The sequence below is a fragment of the Lithobates pipiens genome, unplaced genomic scaffold (assembly GCF_037356315.1).
Source record: "Lithobates pipiens isolate NorthernLeopardFrog02 unplaced genomic scaffold, aLitPip1_a1.2 Scaffold_16, whole genome shotgun sequence".
NCBI classification, from domain to species: Eukaryota; Metazoa; Chordata; class Amphibia; order Anura; family Ranidae; genus Lithobates; species Lithobates pipiens.
In genome coordinates, this window is record NW_027507748.1 from 42,279,213 (window position 1) to 42,298,004 (window position 18,792).

The 18,792-nt window shown below is 41.8% G+C and overlaps 1 protein-coding gene across 2 annotated transcripts in view; it reads right to left on the reverse strand.

The window, feature by feature from the left end:
- The window catches only part of LOC143981735 (B- and T-lymphocyte attenuator-like), a 38,967-nt gene extending 20,526 nt beyond the window's left edge, over window positions 1-18,441 (reverse strand). The window contains exon 1 of one of the 2 annotated variants that reach the window (XM_077479787.1): window positions 18,076-18,441. In XM_077479787.1, the coding sequence (XP_077335913.1) occupies window positions 18,076-18,178 (103 nt within the window). In that variant the 5' untranslated portion in view covers window positions 18,179-18,441. The remainder of the gene's footprint in view (window positions 1-18,075) is intronic. The other variant, XM_077479786.1, reaches the window with a different exon arrangement.
- Window positions 18,442-18,792: the final 351 nt, after the last annotated feature.

The following is an 18,792-nucleotide window of genomic DNA, read 5'->3' on the forward strand; positions in this document are numbered from 1 at the left end:
CTTAGTACCCCCATTTTTCCATTCTAGAACAATACTTACACTCCTCCCAAATTCCCCCTTCTAACACAAATACCCTCCCCCTTGCGGCGTCTCCCCCCACCTCACATGATACCATAGCGCCCAGGGCGGCCGCTACTCCTGCCCACCCCTTGTCCTGGCCCTGCTGGTGACCACCAGGACATCCCTGCGAAGAGGACTTCTATTTCTCTTGGGGAGTCTGGGGTGTAATCTTTCTATATTTGCATGGAGAATGCACTTAGAGCTGGTGACTTTGTGACTTTTTTTGCAGGACATGATTAAAAGATAACTAAACCTATAATCTGGTAAACAGTCTCCTGACACTTTATTTCACAAAAAAGTAAGCACAGATAAACTTAAACCAAAGGAGCATACACTGGTATTGCTACCGGTAGTCTTAGCCCTTGTACACACGGTCGGAGAATCCGTTGGAATGTGTCCTATCGGACCGTGTTGTCGGATAATCCGACTGTGTGTGGTATGCATCAGACTGATTCCGTCTGAATATCCGTCGGACCCAATTTTCCAACTTGTTGGAAATATTTTCCGACCAACTGGTTCGATCGGACATACTCCGATCATGTGTAGAGAATTTTGATCGGACCAAGTGCCATGCATGCTCAGATCAAATTCCTACATCAAAGCTATTGGCTACTAGCCTGAACGTAGTCCCATCGTAACGAAATTACGTCATCACGTTCTGAATGATCGGATTTTTCGACAACTTAGTCCGACCGTGTGTATGCAACAGTTTCGGACACAATCCGTTGGACAAAATACGATAGATTTGGTTGGCAGAATGTCCTGTTCATAAATTCTTAAGTCTATTAAAGATTGAAAAAGCTTCACCCTATCGAGCAGTATTGATTTATGTTGATTATTATGATTTTTGACTCATCTTACTCATCCCCTTCCTTAAGGAAAAAGTATAGTTCTTTTCTCTTATGCACCCAGAAATATAATTAATAAATATAATTAATTAGGAGGTGCACCACTAAATATGTATGTTGGAATTCCCAAGAAATGTGGTCACGCAACCAAGGCCTCCCTCGAACCCAGAAAAGATCCACCCACATGACCAGACTTGGACCAAACCAACATTTGTTAAAGCCATTGTGGCCCTTTGATGGATACAGGCAAAGCTTCTATTTGTCCTATGTTGACATTTTTTTTAAAATTCGGATTGTGTCCTTTTTTTAGATTAAATATATATAACAATTTCAAACTTTCTTTCTTTTTTAATCAGCAGTTAATGGTTACCATAAGATTTCATTAAAATACTCATGTCAAGCATTGAAGCACTTCTAGAAAAGCACTTCAGATTGCTCATGTGTAAACCACGGTTAACGATACAAATTGTTTACTGACTGTTCTGTTGCATTTTCACAAAAAGGGACTTTTACGACCTTAGGGAGAACCTAAACCGAACTGAAACAGATTTTAATAACCTTTTTGTAAAAAACAGAAGAACGCAAAATCACCTTTTAAGCCAAAAACAACCGCAGGTTAAAAGGTTGACAGAAGAACTTTGTTTATTTCAAAGGCAGAACGGATTTTCTTAATTGATCAGCTGAGATGACTGGTCAGCTCTTCAACCTGCTGCAAATAAAATTTTGCGTACATACCTGTTCAGGTAGCACTTTATTGAGCTTTATTATCTTACCTCATTCCATTATGGCACCCTAAGGCCCCTTTCCCGCTAATGCGACTTCAAAGTCGCGAGATTTTACCATGATTTTGCCGCGATTTCAGGGAATGCCTGTGTAACTCGCATCAAAGTTGGACCAAAGTAGTGCAGGGACTACTTTAAAGTCGGCACAACTTGAAGTCGTACTAATATGAATGGTTGTCATTGGAAATCATGGGGAACAACTTGTCATGCTACTTTGCAGTCCCAGAAAAGTCATACAAGTCTGTTTTAGCCCTCTGACAAGCTGTCTGTGATGGATTGCTTCTAAAAGGGAATTTGAAAGATATGGCACTTCCTCACCACCTGTTTTAACTCCTAGGAGCCTGCACCACTGCACCTCAACCATGTGCATTGTATGCAGCTGAGAGGTGGTTGCTGTGTGGGCCCCATTTGCTTGAATGGGTTGCAATTGTCAGGCGGTACTGCCCACTGAAGCCAACTCTGGGGATCATTTTTGACACATCTGCAAAGCTTTGTGGCCATGGAATAGGCTGCAACCATGTGCACCACTGTGCCATCTGGACCTGTGATTGTCCCAAGTGGCTGCGGGCAGAGGGGAGCGAGAAAACTTCAGCTTGGATCTCCTAGGCAATCTGCATGGAAGTGGGAGCAGGTACCTGCCAAAACCAGGTACTTGCTCCCCTCCCATAAAAAATACTGTGCTAAAAGATAAAGAAGAGGGGAGGGGAGAGACAGAAATGTGTCTTCACCCTTAGGAGTGAAGTTCCGCTTTAAACTCCTAATTATTGTCCCAGCACACTCTAAGCTGGGCAGATCATTGTCTTTTTACACTACAAGAGACTCAAAAAAATATCGTCTGTACTGTAGAGTACTATGAGAAGTAAAATTGCGTTGGATTCACTTTCCGTATCTTATTGGAGTGTTAAAGTGTCACTAAAGGCAAAACTTTTTTCAATGTGGATAGAGTAAGGGAGGGTTATAACCCCTGTCAAATTTCTTTGCCATCTGTGCCCCATTGGGGAGAATTCCCTTCACTTCCTGTCCCATAGCCAAACAGGAAGTGAGAGGAAATGCAAAGTGAGGGTATACAGGGCTGACACCAGAGTCACTAGAACGAGTGTCCATATTGGAAGATTTCACCTCTATTCCTGTTCTGAGGGCAATACATAATTTGAGATTTTTGTTTACTTTCAGTTTCGATAATAACAGTAAACAGGACAAATAAGGAGGGTGAATGTCCCTAGTGGGCAAACAGACAGCAATGACAAGAGGTGACCATGCTGTCCGGACAGATGGAAATATATGAAGGTATGTCAATGCATAAAGCCACATTCAAAACAGAGAAGGATGCTGCACAGCTTGTTGGGGAATCACAAAGCATGGCAGATCAGGTAGATCAGGTAGGTATATTTATATGCCTAAGGAAGTTAATACAACCAAATAACACTTTTAACATATTTTGTTGAACCTGATGCACTGCTGCTCCCCCAGTAAGTGTTGTTTTGCTGTGCTTGGCACATAAAAAGGACCTAAATAAGACATAAAGACGTAAAAAGACCTAGATAAGTTGTAAGCTCCGCCCAACACACTGCGTCACCCAGTAAGAACACAAGACTCCCCCCATACTTGGAACGACTTTCCCTTGAAGTTGCACACAACTGACTATACAAGAGAAGGTCAAAATGAATTGAAAAATAAATCTGGATACCTTTTAGATTTCATTCTGACCTATCTGTGTAGTGAGATGGAGGGCTTTTTGCAGACTACACCTCCCCGATTTTCCTGTAACAGGGCGTGAACATTCACCTACGGTACCAGCTGTATTGCATCAAATTCTTCCTGTCTGTTTCTTTTATGTATTGCATTTGACCCACTTTTCAACTTGTTTCTTCTTATGTGGCCAATTTTCCAACCACGTCATGCTGCTCACAAACGAGACGCGATCAACTTTGTAAAACTAAAGAAAGTGACAAAGATGTCAGAGACATCATAATGACTGTGAACTGTCACAACCTGTAAATGTTCTCTGGATGAGTCAACATGGTGGCTACTGGCTAGTGAAATTTCCAAAGCTTGAAATAATATTTTTGAAATCATATGGTAATGACATAATAACAGCCTCCACTTTTCTGGGAAGGGTCCCCATGCAACTTTGGAACCTGTTTGGGGGAAGTTTGGCCGATTTAGTCAAAAGAGTATTTGTGAGTCAAGGCTCTGTGTTGGCCAAAACCATGCCTTTACGGAGCTGGCTTTGAACACAGAGACCCAGTGATGATGTAAATTAAAAGGGCCTTCTCCAAAAGGTTGGATGTGCACCAATACCGGATCTATAATTTTGTATGCTGTAACATTAACAGTACCCTTCACTGGAAACACCTGTAGTCAAACATTTAGAGGGATGTTCTCATACAGGACCATTGGCCATATAGTTGGTGTGATGGCCAGGTGTCCACAAATCTTTTTCTATGTAGTGTATACCTAAAACCAGAGTCTTTTTTTCCCCATGTATAAGTTCACCTTCAGCGAGATATTCCACAAGTCCCCCTATGCAAATAGTGAATAGTACATACCATCAGTGGCATCTGGTGCTCAATTTTTTTTGGGGGGGTGGCAAACCAACATGGCTACCTCACTTTCTTGGGGGGTGGCAAACCAACATGGCTCCCTCACTCACACTACATCCAGGCACTCGACCGATCGAACAAACAGCAAAGGCTGGGGTCAAGGGCCTTACCATATCCTTAGCTGTCACTCTGGGTGGTCTCCTCTCGCTGTTGCTGCAGTAGAGGTGCGGGGGGGAAGATGACAAGGTGGTGGTGTTGGTGCACTGCTGGATTCGGGGTAGGGCTCCTGGAAGAGGTTGTTGCTGTCTCTCCACCTGCTGTTCCTCACTGCACATGGCCGGCAGCTTTCAGAGGGAAGAGTCAGGGCTATTTCTTCTCCTCTTAGCCAAACAGGAAGAGGGACCCGATTGGTGGCTGGAAGTCCTAAGACTCCCAGCCAATCAGGTCCCTCTTCCCTAAGACTCCCTGGCCAATCGGTTCTCAGGACCCACTTCCTGATTGGCCAGGAGAAGAAGCAGGAAGACATTAGCAAATGTTAATTCGCTAATGTCACACAAGTGGGTGGGCTTGGGGCGCAGTGCTCTGTGTCCCAAACCCACCCTTGTTGAAGCCAATTAGAGCCTCAGGCTCCAATCATGTGTTTAAAAAAACACATTGAAATCCATGTGTCCGACACCCTGCATGTAGATTAGGGGCCGGGCGCATGGATTAGGGATGCAGCGCCCCTGCACCCTGCATGAGAGGCTGCCACTGCATACCACCATTCCTCCTGTTTTGAATGGTGCACCTCCTCCCATTAAACATGCAGCTGTTGGGGGGCCTCTCTACAAAACTGCTGGCCCTTCAATATCCCTCTGTGCTGCCGTTTGCAGGATGGTTGGAATATTTAAACTGTGCACCCCTAGTGGCCACTCCAGGCTATTCAACTTGCAAGCTCTCCCCTACTCCAGCTGAGCTTATTAGCGTCCTCTCCAGGCTGTTCAAACTTTTTTTAGAGAGGTGCTCCAATATCTGCAGGTATACTAGGAGGACATATATAAAAGTTTTATCCAAGCTCAACCGCTATATTTCATATCCAGCTGCTGGACTCCGGTGCTCTGGTTGGGGCACTCAACTCCCAAGGTAGTAGGTATCAAGAAGATAAAAGCCGGTGACAATGAGTGCTCTTGCGAAGAAAATTGTTTATTGGGTACATGTATAAAAGCATGATACAAAAGATGTTAACGCATTTTCAGCTTTTTCAGCCTTCCTCATAGCATAGGAGCGATGGGCTGCAAAAGTCGAAATGCATCAGCATCTTTTGTATCAGGCTTTTATATAGTACGTGTAGCCAATAAAGAATTTTCTTTGCAAAAGAACACTGAGTTGCCAGCTTTTATCTTATTTATACAATGGGAGGACATGCATCATTTAAGACAGGAGGAGCGTTGGTATGTAGGAATTTCATGGGGGGATTTCTGGGAAAAACTTAAGGAAGGTGAACTTACACTTTAAGTTTTGGATGGTGAAAGAGGTAAAACCTCTGTCAGGTTTGTCCCTGTTGAGGAAAGTCCTCTCTAAATGCTATGGTGACCACTATCACCAGAACAGAAGGTGAAAGGAAATCCAAAATGTTCTAATTGTCATCAGAACATGAAGAGAGAGGAGATATTCCATTAGATACGCCTGTTCTGTCCAAAATCTGGCTAAGAAGGGATTTTCCTTAATTTTGGGGAGATGTTCTCTCACTTCCCGTTGTCTTCCAGGATAGGAAAGGAAATGGGATTTTTTTTTGTTTGAGTATAGATCTATGTTTGTCCTAATCATATTTAAATTCACATTTACTGTTGACTGACCCACTACCTCTGCTGGAAGTCTTTGTCAGTTATCAACTACTCTTTTGGTAAAATAATCTTGCCAAAGGTTAGTTTTGAACTTTGTTTCTGCTGGTTTGAGGTCATGTCCCTGAGTTTTTGATCTTAGCGTCATATAGAAAATACTGCCCTGCTGAACTTATTCACACCCTTCATGTATTCATTTAAAGGTTTCAGTCATGCCCACCTATTTCCTTTCTTTACTCCAGACTGATTTTTTTTATACCTCAGATCTTTCACTGTTTTTGTTACCCATCTCTGGACTCCTTTCTTATCAATATCTTATTGTTAACAAGGACTCCAGCAAATGTTGATAAATGTAAATGTATGCACTTGGGGGCTAATTTTATGCATGCATTATACATACTAGGGGGAGTACAACTGGGGGGATACATATTGAAGAAGGATCTGGGTGTTAAGGTAGATCATAAACTTAAAGTGGTTGTAAACCCTTTTTTGTGTGACATTTACCTATAGGTAAGCCTAGAATAAGTCTTACCTATAGGTAGTGGAAATAACTCCTAAACGTGGGCCTTTAGGAGATATTTCACTTGTAATGCACCAATGTCATCATCGGCGCATGTGCTGTGAAGAAACGGACCACCGTTGTATATATTGTATATTGTTTATTTTATTGTATTATAACTCTACTGTCTCCCTTTATATTATAAAGAGCTGTGCAAACTGTTGGCGCTATATAAATCCTGTATAATAAAATAAGGTTAATAGACTAAATGCTAATGTGTCTAGTCCATGTCTAGTCCATGCTCTCTATGAGTCTGGCCAATATATTGCCTGAATTGGGATGAGGATCTTGAGAACGTTCATTTCCCCATAATCTCAACCAAAAATGAGAAGTTGCCAAGATTTTCCCACTTTGGCGAAATGTATTGAGAAGGGAAAATTAAGGTGGTTTTGGTGGTTCTTTAACGTGCTTTTCATGGGAAGGAAAAAAGCAGACTGTACAAAACCCATTAAAGTGACCGTACATAAAAAAGTTGATTTTTCAAATGTTGCCAAAGTTTTGGTTTTCCTTTCAATGAAAATAAGTATTTTATGGTGAAATCAATTTTTCTAAAATAATTATTTGCTGAAAATAAATTTTTTAATGACTAAAAATGGTATTTTGACAATTGTATGCAGTTAATATATTAGTTATTTTTATAATACTCTGTTAGTATATAATAATTGTATTTAGTATATGAATTCTTTTTTTTAACAAACATAGAAAAGTCATGGCAAAAAAAGACATAGGGGGTTATTTACGAAAGGCAAATCCACTTTGCACTGCAAGTGCACTTGGAAGTGTAGTTTCTCTAAATCTAAGGTGTAGATCTCAAATGAGGGGAAGCTCTGCTGATTTTATCATCCAATCATGTGCAAGCTAAAATGCTGTTTTTTATTTTCCTTGCATGTACCCCTCAGATCTACAGCGATTTTACTTCCAAGTGCACTTTCAAGTGCACTCGCAGTGCAAAGTACATTTTCCTTTAGTAAATAACCCCCATAGTCTTTATTATGTTTTTGGGGTCTTTGATTTTTTTTTATTTGTGGTGGGGTGGGCTTGTGTTTTTTTTTTTTTTACTTTTTTTTTTTTTTTAACTGTCTTTAAAATGTTTCCCACGTGACCAGATGACCAAACTGCCCAGCAAAAAAAATATAAAAATAAACAAGGCTGGGGGAGCTTGAGCAGTTGCAGTTTTTTCTTATTTAATTTAGGAATCATGTGATTAAAAGCAGACGCCTGTACGCATATCAGCCACAAGCTCATATGCAAACAATTGTTGATTGTTCTACAAATGACTCACTTTGTGACAATGTAGACTTTTTTTTTCAGGGACTTTTTCCCCTTTAACTTTCTTTAAACTTTCTTAATTTTTTTTTTTTTTTTTTTTAGCTGCACCTGACATCTTCCTTTTTAATCAGAAAAAATACCTAAAACAGCTGAAAGAATTTCCCACAATCTTATATAACCTTTACAGTACCATAGAAAATCCCAGCACAGTTGTTGATGTGTGACTCATTGGAGTACATACAGCAATAGAGAAAATGAGACTGACAATGTCAACGGCTGTGATTTAAAGCTGAACTCCAGGCAAACAGCTACAGTTGCCATAAAAAGTATGTGAACCCTTTTGGAATGATATGAATTTCTGCAAAAAATGGTCATAAAATGAGATCTGATCTTCAACTAAGTCACAACAATAGACAATCACAGTCTGCTTAAACTAATAACACACAAAGAATTAAATGTTGCCATGTAAATATCCACAGTGCAGGTGGAAAAAGTATATGAACCCCTAGACTAATGAGAACTCCAAGAGCTAATTGGAGTGAGGTGTCAGCTAACTGGAGTCCAATCAATGAGATGAGACTGGAGGTGTTGGTTACAGCTGCCTTGCCCTATACAAAACACACACCAGTTCTGGGTTTGCTTTTCACAAGAAGCATTGCCTGATGTGAATGTTGCCTCGCACAAAAGAGCTCTCAGAAGACCTACGATTAAGAATTGTTGACTTGCATAAAGCTGGAAAGGGTTATAAAAGTATCTCCAAAAGCCTTGCTGTTCATCAGTCCAAGGTAAGACAAATTGTCTATAAATGTAGAAAGTTCAGCACTGCTGCTACTCTCCCTAGGAGTGGGCATCCTGTAAAGATGACTACATGAGCACAGTGCAGACTGCCCAATGAGGTGAAGAAGAATCCTAGAGTGTCAGCTAAAGACTTACAAAAGTGGCATATGCTAACATCCATGTTAGTGAATCTGCGATATGATAAAACACTAAAAAAGTATAAATAAAGATTTAAATAAGATTTCATGGGAGGATACCACGGAGGAAGCCACTGCTGTCCAAAAAAAACATTGCTGCACATTTACAGTTTGCACAAGAGCACCTGGATATTCCACAGCAGTACTGGCAAAATATTCTGTGGACAGATGAAACCAAAGTTGAGTTGTTGAAGAAACACACAACACTATGTGTGGAGAAAAAGAGGCATAGCACACCAACATCAAAACCTCATCCCAACTGTGAAGTATGGTGGTGGGGGCATCATGGTTTGGGGCTGCTTTGCTGTGTCGGGGCCTGGGCGGATTGCTATCATAAAAAGAAAAATGAATTCCCAAGTTTATCAAGACATTTTGCAGGAGAACTTAAGGCCATCTGTCCACCAGCTGAAGCTCAACAGAAGATGGGTGTTGCAGCAGGACAACAACCCAAAGCATAGAAGTAAATGAACAACAGAATGGCTTAAACAGAAGAAAATACGCCTTCTGGAGTGGCCCAGTCAGAGTCCTGACCTCAACCCGATTGAGATGCTGTGGCATGACCTCAAGAAAGCGATTCACACCAGACATCCCAAGAATATTGCTGAACTGAAACAGTTCTGTAAAGAGGAATGGTCAAGATTTACTCCTGACTGTTGTGCACGTCTGATCTGCAACTACAGGAAATGTTTGGTTGAAGTTATTGCTGCCAAAGGAGGTTAAATCAACGGGTTCACATACTTTTTCCACTTTTTCCACCTGCACGATGAATGTTTACATGGTTTGTTCAATAAAAACACTGTAACATTTAATTCTTTGTGTGTCATCAGTTTATGCAGACTGTGATTGTCTATTGTTGTGACTTAGATGAAGATCAGATAACATTTTATGACTAATTTGTGCAGAAATACATATCATTCCAAAAGGGTTCACATACTTTTATTGCAACTGTAAATACACAATATATATATGGGAGCTGCCAAAAGGATTTGTATTCCCGTCCATCCAGTCCTGAGAGTTACAGAGCCCTGCCACACAGCACAAATCTGCCTGGCAGGTTAGGGGACCTGGTTTTTCTCTGCTACAGTTCTACTTTCACTTACAAGTCTTTTCCTCACTACACCTTGCGAAAGAAGACATAAAACACACTCATGAGCTTACTTCTCTGTCACTCTGCTCTCTCCTCCTATCAGAATGCTCCCTGTACTTTACTGATTGGCTCCTTGTGTTGTGCCTTCTCCCCCACTGATTTCTGCTGTACTAGGGCTGCAAGAGGCTGATGCCAAGACACATTACAGGTACCTACATGGCAGGGGTGGCCCATCCACTACAGGCGCAGTCACCCTATCCGTGCGTCCGGTCCCCTAATCTACATGCAGGGCGCTGGACACATGGATTCCAATGTTTTTTGTTTTTTTTTAAGCATGTGATTAGAGCCAGAGGCTCTAATAGGCTATAAAAAAGGGTGGGCTCTGGGCACAGAGCACTGCGCCCTGAGCCCACCCAGTTGTGTGATAATAGCGAATGAATATTTGCTATTGTCACACTGATTCTCTTCCCATCCAATCAGGAAGTGGGTCCTGAGACCCGTTTCCTGATTGCCCAAAAGGAGAAGCAATTCTATTGGGCCACAACGAGAAGAGAGGAGGAAGGAAGAGACGCAGAGGCCACAGGAGGCGATGCAGTGGATGAAGCCCGTCGCCCGGAGGGAATTGCTGCCCATGGGTAAGTGTGGGGCTCATTGACCGACCTGCACATCCCCTTTGTATGGTACAGCAGATGCCCCCACTATGGGAGAGAGAGAGCAAGCACATCAGATTTCCAGAGGGAGAGAGAGTACCCGACCCGAATGACCCACGGGGGGTGGTGGGGGTTGATTTGTGCGGTGGACCCGACCGACCCACGGTGGGGGGAAGTGGTAGTTTGCGGGTAGCCCAACCGACCGGGGGGGCGTCTGTGGGTGCTTTGTGTGCCCCCCCCCCCACTGTGTAAATGATTAACGATCTCCATTATTTGTGCCTTCTATAGCTGCTTGCCCCTAACCTGACCCAAATGCCGCGTACACACGACCGGACTTCCCGGCAGACTAGGTCCGACGGTCTTTTCAGCGGAGTTTCCGAAGGACTTTCCGAACGAACGGACTTGGCCACACACAATCACACCAAAGTCCGACAGATTCAAACGTAATGACGTACGACCGGACTACAATAAGAAAGTTCATAGCCAGTAGCCAATAGCTGCCCTTGCGTTGTTTTTCGTCTGTCGGACGAGCATACAGACAAACTGATTTTTCAACCGGACTCGAGTCCGTCGGAAAGATTTGAAACATGTTCTAAATCTAAAGTCCATCTTATTTTTAGACAGCAAAGGTCAGATGAAGCCCACACACGATTGAATTGTCCGGCGGATTCGTTCCGTCGGACCTTTGCTGTCGCAAAAGTCCGGTCGCGTGTATGCAGCATTACCACAGATGGACACCGGCAGAAAAAGCGCCCTGAGGCGATTCAGTTCGCATAGGTAGCGCTATACAAGTCATTTATTACACGTAAACCCAAAGTGATGTCAGAACTTTAGGAATATATTCAGATCGTGGCATCATGCTGAATTGCGTTCAGATATGTGTATTTTTCGCACCGCAATGTGCATTGTGTTAAGGCATTGCATTCAAATAAATAGAACACAGCAATACACCAAAACACATTGACTAAAAGATGACATATAGGGGTGGATGTACTAAAGACAAATAAACTGCACACTTTGCAAGTGCGGTCGCACTCTGCAAGTGCAGTGGTTCCAGAGCTTGGTAAATGTGGTAAAGCTCTGCTGACGTCAATCACGTGCAAGCAAAAATGCTGTTTTTTTTTTTTACATATTCCTTGCATGTGATTGGGTATTCTTCACTTAGTTTACTAAACTCTAGAGCAACTGCACTTCCAAACTGCACAGACTAATTGCCTTTAATAAATCAAACCCAAACTTTATACTGCAGTTTGTTACCAGCTTTAAAGAGGAAGTAAAGTCTTCCTCTTTTATTTGTACCAACAGGTATGCCTATAATAAGGCTTCCCTATAGGTACTGTAAATATCTCCTAAACTTCCGCCGTTTAGGAGATATTTATTGTATACGCTGCCGCCGACATCATCGTTGCATGCGCACTGAAGAAACGGCCTGCTTGTACCATTTCTTCTGGGCCCGTGCCGTGACCAGTGGCTCCCATGCGCGGGAGAGACGTAATCGTGCTTTGGGGCCAATCATAGCGCCGGAGCCCGCAAACCCGGAAGTAACTCTGGGAAACATGTCGGCCCTATCAGCAGTGTGCCAGCGCTGATCCAGGGCATCGTTCTTAGGATATGTATTTCATAATGAGCTAGTATGCAATGCATATTATCTCATTATGCCTTTGTCTTGCAGGGGGTTATATGTTTTATTACTTGAATCCGCCAGTAGACTTGTATCTTTTTTTTTACTACCTGTACCAGGCCCAACTGTCTGGCATATGTATATATATATATATATATATATATATATATATATATATATATATCTGTAGCACCGACCCCCAAAGGAGCTGCTGGTTTGATTGGGCTTACCGTTACCTTCTCCCCCTTGATTTGTGTCTAGGGGTTCCTGTTGTAGATGGCCCAGTAAACTCAGAGACTGACGACAGATTTTTATTTGCAAAACGTAGACAACGAACAGTCTCTCAAAATAGGATCAGAGGGTTAGGAAGGAAGTTCAGGTACTCTTATGCTGCGTACACACGATCGAATTGTCTGGGGTACTTAGTCCGACATACAATCCGGCAGATAATCCGGCGGACTTTCTACCGAACGGACTTGGCCACACACGGACACACAGAAAGTCCGACGTTCGCTTGCGCGATGACGTACAGCACGTATGATGGGACTAGAAAAAGCCAGTATCCAATAGCTTCCTTTTTCGTACTTGCTTTGAGCATGCGTCATTCTTAGTCCGCCGTACTAGCATACTGACGAACGTATTGTCCGCTGAAAAACCCAAGTCCGGCGGAAAGATTGGAGTGCAAAAATACTTTCTTAGTCCGCCGGACTTCACGCTGGTAAAGTCCGCTGAAGCCCACACACGATCGAATTGTCCGCTGAAATGCGTTTCGGCGGACTAAGTACGCCGGACAATCTGATCGTGTGTACGCGGCATTAGTGTCAAAGTCAATAATGAAGAACTTGCTCACTTTGACTGCATACAGAGAATAGCCATTCACAACTGGATGTTCACTCAGGTTGGATAGTCCCTCTCTCACAAGGCCTAGCAGCCAACAAGGTGCTTTACTCAGGAACAAGTCTCGGCCACAGACGTTGTTGTAGAACATACAGGAATACGTCTCTGCCACAGACGGTGTTGTAGAACTTCAGGAAACTAACACTTGTGGAACACTCGTGTGATACCTGGATCTTTCAGCCAGCTTGGTGATACCCACGACACTGGATTCACTTTGGTACTTCAGCCCTTCCAGGCTCTTGCTAAGAAGCCAACCCGTACATGGCCTTCTTCTGAAGAGTCCTCCCCTGGATAGCTATGAAGTTACTGGGCCTCTCCAACTACCGGAGACGGCACCGGACCACCTCGGAATCCTTCTTTAGTCGGGTGGATCCGAGCCCCAGGCCATAGCCTTCCTGGGGGCTGGTCAGGTGGACCAGGACCGGAACCACGTGACATCCGCATCTTAAGTACCCTCTCCCAGCAAACACAGCAAGAGTGACACTCCCACTGGGCGGTCTCCGAGAGAGAGTAAACTTAAAGCACCCAACCATATTGTGGTTCTATGCCTGCCAGAAGAGACAGTGCCCCTTGTGGACAGGCTGAACATCCTATAGTCCAGTCAGACTGATGCTGAGGTCCAAATTTAGAACAACTGTACCCAAACCAAACTGCAGTTCAGGTGTAACTTTAACTTTCAAAAAGCATAGCGCATGCTCTTCAGAAACCAGCGCCACATATATATATATATATATATATATATATATATATATATATATATATATATATATATATACTGTATATTGTTATAGCAGTTGTGTTAAACTTCAAAATATTTTTATTTTTTCCTGTAACTTAAGTGTCAGCATGTGTTGGGCTTTAATTAGTTTGTAGCTCACATCATTTTAGAACCACATGTCCATCTAATGCCCTGTACACACGTTCGGACATTCTGACGACAAAATCCGTCTGATTTTTTCTGACGGATTTTGGCCCAAACTTGTCTTGCATACACACGCTCGCAGAAAGTTGTCGGAAAATCTGATCGTTCAGAACGAGGTGACGTAGAACACGTACGACAGGACTATAAAGTGGACAGTAGCCAATAGCTTTTAGCTCGTAATTTATTCTGAGCATGCGTGGCACTTTGTCCGTTGGAATTGTCTACACACGATCGGAATTTAAACAATCAGATTTTGTTGTGGGAAAATATTAGATCTTGCTCTCAAACTTTGTGTGTCGGAAATTCTGACGGAAAAAGACCGATGGAGCCCACACACGATCGAATTTTCCAACAACACGATCCGATCGCTCATTTTCCATTGGAAAGTCCGACCGTGTGTACAGGGTGTAAGACTATCCTGTCCACAAGGTGGCAACGCTGCTGCCCGATTTCACCTCTCAATTAACAGTGTTGTCACCCTATTACATGAACAGAAATAAAGAACAGATCTACTGGCAGGAATGACATAATGAAATAAAGTTACAGAGACAGGAAAATGTGTGCTTATGATAATGACAGACTGTATCTAAGGCCCCTTTCACATAGGCCGCTGTTTTGCAGCTGTTAAAAGCATGTTTTGTTATCTTCAAATTCAGAGAACCCTAGCACAGCGTTCACTTGCAGTTGCACGTTGCGATTAGCTGCGTTTATGTGCATTTATATGCGGCTGCGTTTAGCTGTGTTTGGAACATTCTTGCCATTTCTGATGAGCTTCCTGTTGTTTTTCTTTCCTTGTTGCCGCTGCTATCTGCAGGAGAAATAGTACACTGCGATTACCTGCGGTTATGTGCAGATAGCTGCGCTAAATGGTTCCTGGATGCAGTCAAATTTATTTTTTCTATCTTCACAAAACTGCATGTAACGAAACCGTTGCTACACGCAGTGTGTGAATGGGGCTATAGGAAAACATTGGGGGTTATTTATGAAAGGACAAATGTACAGCCGCTCTTAGGCCCCTTTCACGCGGGCGGATAGAATTGTGCTTTTAGCTGCGGATTTTATAGTTTTCTATCGCAGCTAAAAGCACACAATGCTTTCCTATGGCCCCATTCACACACTGCGTTTAGCTGCGATTTAGTTACATGTGGTTTGGTGCGGATAGAAAAAATAGAATTGACTGCGTCCAGGAGCGATTTAGCGCAGCTATCTGCACATAACCGCAGGTAATCGCAGTGTACTATTTCACTTGCAGATAGCAGCGTGAGAAAAAAAAAAAGATATAGATGGAAATAGATAGTTTGAAATGCAGAGGACCGAAATGCATCATGGGTAGATTCAAGGGACCCAAGAAAAAACAATAAATAAAAAAAGGGTTGCTAGGGGAATTACTACAGCAGCTAAACGCAACCGCATGTAATCACGCTGTACAAATGCAGCTGATCGCAGTGCCGGGAGTCTTGAATTTCGCAGAACAAATTATATGCTTTTAACTGCGGCAGAACAGCCGTCCATGTGAAAGGGGCCTTAATCTAAGGGGTAGATCTGAAACTAGTGGAAGCTCTGCTGATTTTATCATCCAATCATGTGCAAGCTAAAATTCTGTTTTTTATTTTGCTTGCATGTCCTCCTCAGATCTACAGCGACTTTACTTCCAAGTGCACTTGTAGTGCAAAATGGATTTTCCTTCAGTAAATAACCCCCATTGCGTGCATTTAGCTGTGGTAGATAACTTAATCTGTCTGCAGCTAAAAGCACAATTCTATCCGCCCGTGTGAAAGGGGCCTAATAGGTGGATTTGTGTTTTTCACTTACGGGTCCATACCAGATGTGCTGGCATGCATTGCATTGATCAACCCATGCCAGCGCATATGCATTGTAAAAGCAATGGGGTGGATTTACTAAAGGCAAACTGACTGTACACTTTGCCAGCGCTGTTGCACGCTGGTAAAGCTCTGCTGATCTCCATCATGTGCAAGCAAGAATGCTCTTTTTTTTTTATTTTTCTTCCACCTCGATTGGGTATTCTTTACAAAGGGAAGTTTCACCACATTACATTTACCAAGGAAAAGAAGTCCAACTGCACTTGCAAAGTGCACAGTCTATTTGCCTTTAGTAAATCAACCCCAACACCCAGGGGCGGACTGACAACTCATGAGGCCACCGGGCAATAGGAGATTAATGTGGCCCCTGGGCAATAGGAGAAGATTATGGGGCCCCTGGGCAATAGGAGATTATGGGACCACACAGTATACACACACACACATATACAGTATACCCACACAGACAAACAATACACACACAGACACACAATATACACACACAGAATACACACACAGAAAAGGTACCAGAGAGGTGGGGCAGCTATAATCTTGGTATTTTAAAAAAAACACAGATTTTTACATACTGTCCCTGGTTTTATTGAGGCTGGCAACCCTGATGGGGCCCCTTAGTGGCAGTGCCCGAGTGCCCGAATGGTCAGTCCGCCCCTGCCAACATCTTTCAATAGGAGCAATACACAATATGGAGTTGATTTACTAAAACTGAAAAGTGCAAAATCTGGTGCAGCTCTGCATGGAAACCAATCCGCTTCCAGGTTTTATTGTCTAAGCCTAATTGAACAAGCTGAAGTTAAAAAACTGATTGGCTACCATGCACTGCTGCACCAGATTTTGCACTCTCTAGTTTTAGTAAATAAACCCCTATGCACTGCCCTGTACTGGGGAAAAAAAAAAGTAGAACAGGCCCTACTATTTTTCGGCACAAAGCGTGCAAATACATGTAAGCACAACACATAAATGTTAAAACAGTCAGTTGAAATTTATTCTACAAATAAAGCTTAGTGAAGTTACAAATAAAATAAAAAAGTATCGCAGTGCATTTTAAAATGCAAGCGTATGCATGTCAACGCACATGTGTTTAATGCACACATTGCAGTGCGAATTAAGCTAAATTACACAATCGTAAGACCTTGTTCCGTGTACTTACCTTGTCCTGCATCAGGAGCAGCTGTACCGAAACCTCCCCGCTCCACGCCGGGCTGCGAGCGCAGACGACTGCTGTGACTGTTATACATAATACATCTGCCAATGTCTATATGTATAATGTCATCGCATTGAATATAAAAGTACTGATTACAATGTATCAAATACACGATAATATAGAATCGCCAAAATAATGAGTGTTAATAATCCTGAACCTTGATGGATGCCCTTTTTTTATTCTCCTATCAGCAATGTTTTATATAATGCTGGACTTTTTCGATACAAATAGGATTTGGATATGTGCAATAAATGATTAGCGTCCGCAATCTGTGCAGAGAAAAATTACCAAAAGTTCAGTGATATATCCCAAAACAAATCGATTCTATATCCCAAAGCAATGTGAAAATAAATAAATAAACAAATAAATAAATAAATAAATAAAATAATAAAATAAAATAATATATCTATATCTATATCTATATCTATCTATCTATCTATCTATCTATCTATCTATCTATCTATCTATATATATATATATATATATATATATATATATATATATATATATATATATATATATATATATATAATTTTATTGTATTTATTTTTATATCTATATATAGATAGATAGATATATAGATAGATAGATATAATTATATATATATAGATAGATAGATAGATAGATAGATAGATAGATAGATAGATAGAGATATAATTATAAATATATATATATATATATATTATCCAACGGTTGTCATCGTACACAAATGAGGAATAAAAAATGGGCCCAGGTGCACAGCAAAGACTGTAGTGCATATAAAGCAAAAAAGAGCGTGGCACCCATGGGTCTTGAAAAGGTAAACGCGCGATGTCGGTTCGTAAAAACGTTGAATTAAACCACCATTGTGCGTTCACCTTTTCAAGACCCATGAGTGCTGCTCTTTTTTTTTATGTGTGTGTAATATATATATATATATATATATATATATATATATATATATATATACTTTTTTTTTTTCAAGTGATATATTTTTTTAAATGGTTTTATTTAGAAGATATTACCTGGTAATGGAAGAGCTAACAGTGTCACTGCAAGCACCGTATTCAGGAGAGAATGGGCCCTCCGCCACGGAGCCCAGGCTGGAGCAGACACGTCCATGCTCATGTTGTTTTGATGCTGTAGCTGTTCGTAGTGTTGTAACGCCTCATCTTCTCTCCAGCACCTAATCTTGGTTTTGCAGACAGAAAAACAGGAAGGTGCAGAGAAGAAGCCACTGCTTTAACACAAGGGCTGTCAGTTCAGCTAATAGAGTGTATGGCGAGCAACATGCAGTCTGCACACAATATAATTCTCACTTTCGGATGATGGTGCAGTAGTTCTGCGCTCTAAAGAATGAGCGTGTGAAGACAGTCACAGCTCAGAAGTATAGTAAATCACCAGCCTTATCTAGACCTTCATCACTTACGCTACTTCCTTTTCTAGTAGAGGAAGAAGAGTTTCTGATTTTTTATCCTAGAGGTAAAAACTATCAACCGTCATTTAGGTGCCTTTAAAAGGGAAATTATAATAGATGTCAATTTTATTTAAATGCATAATCATATTTTATTTTTTATTTTATTTGGTGTGTTTTGTTTTACATTATGGGTACAGTCTTTGCTTTACAAATAAATGTTTCATATATATGACAAAGAATTGTCAGAGCACTATGGGTTAGCTAAAGACATAGGTGTGCGCAGCCTATTGCATTAGGGTATGCATCCCAAAGCTCAAACATGTGT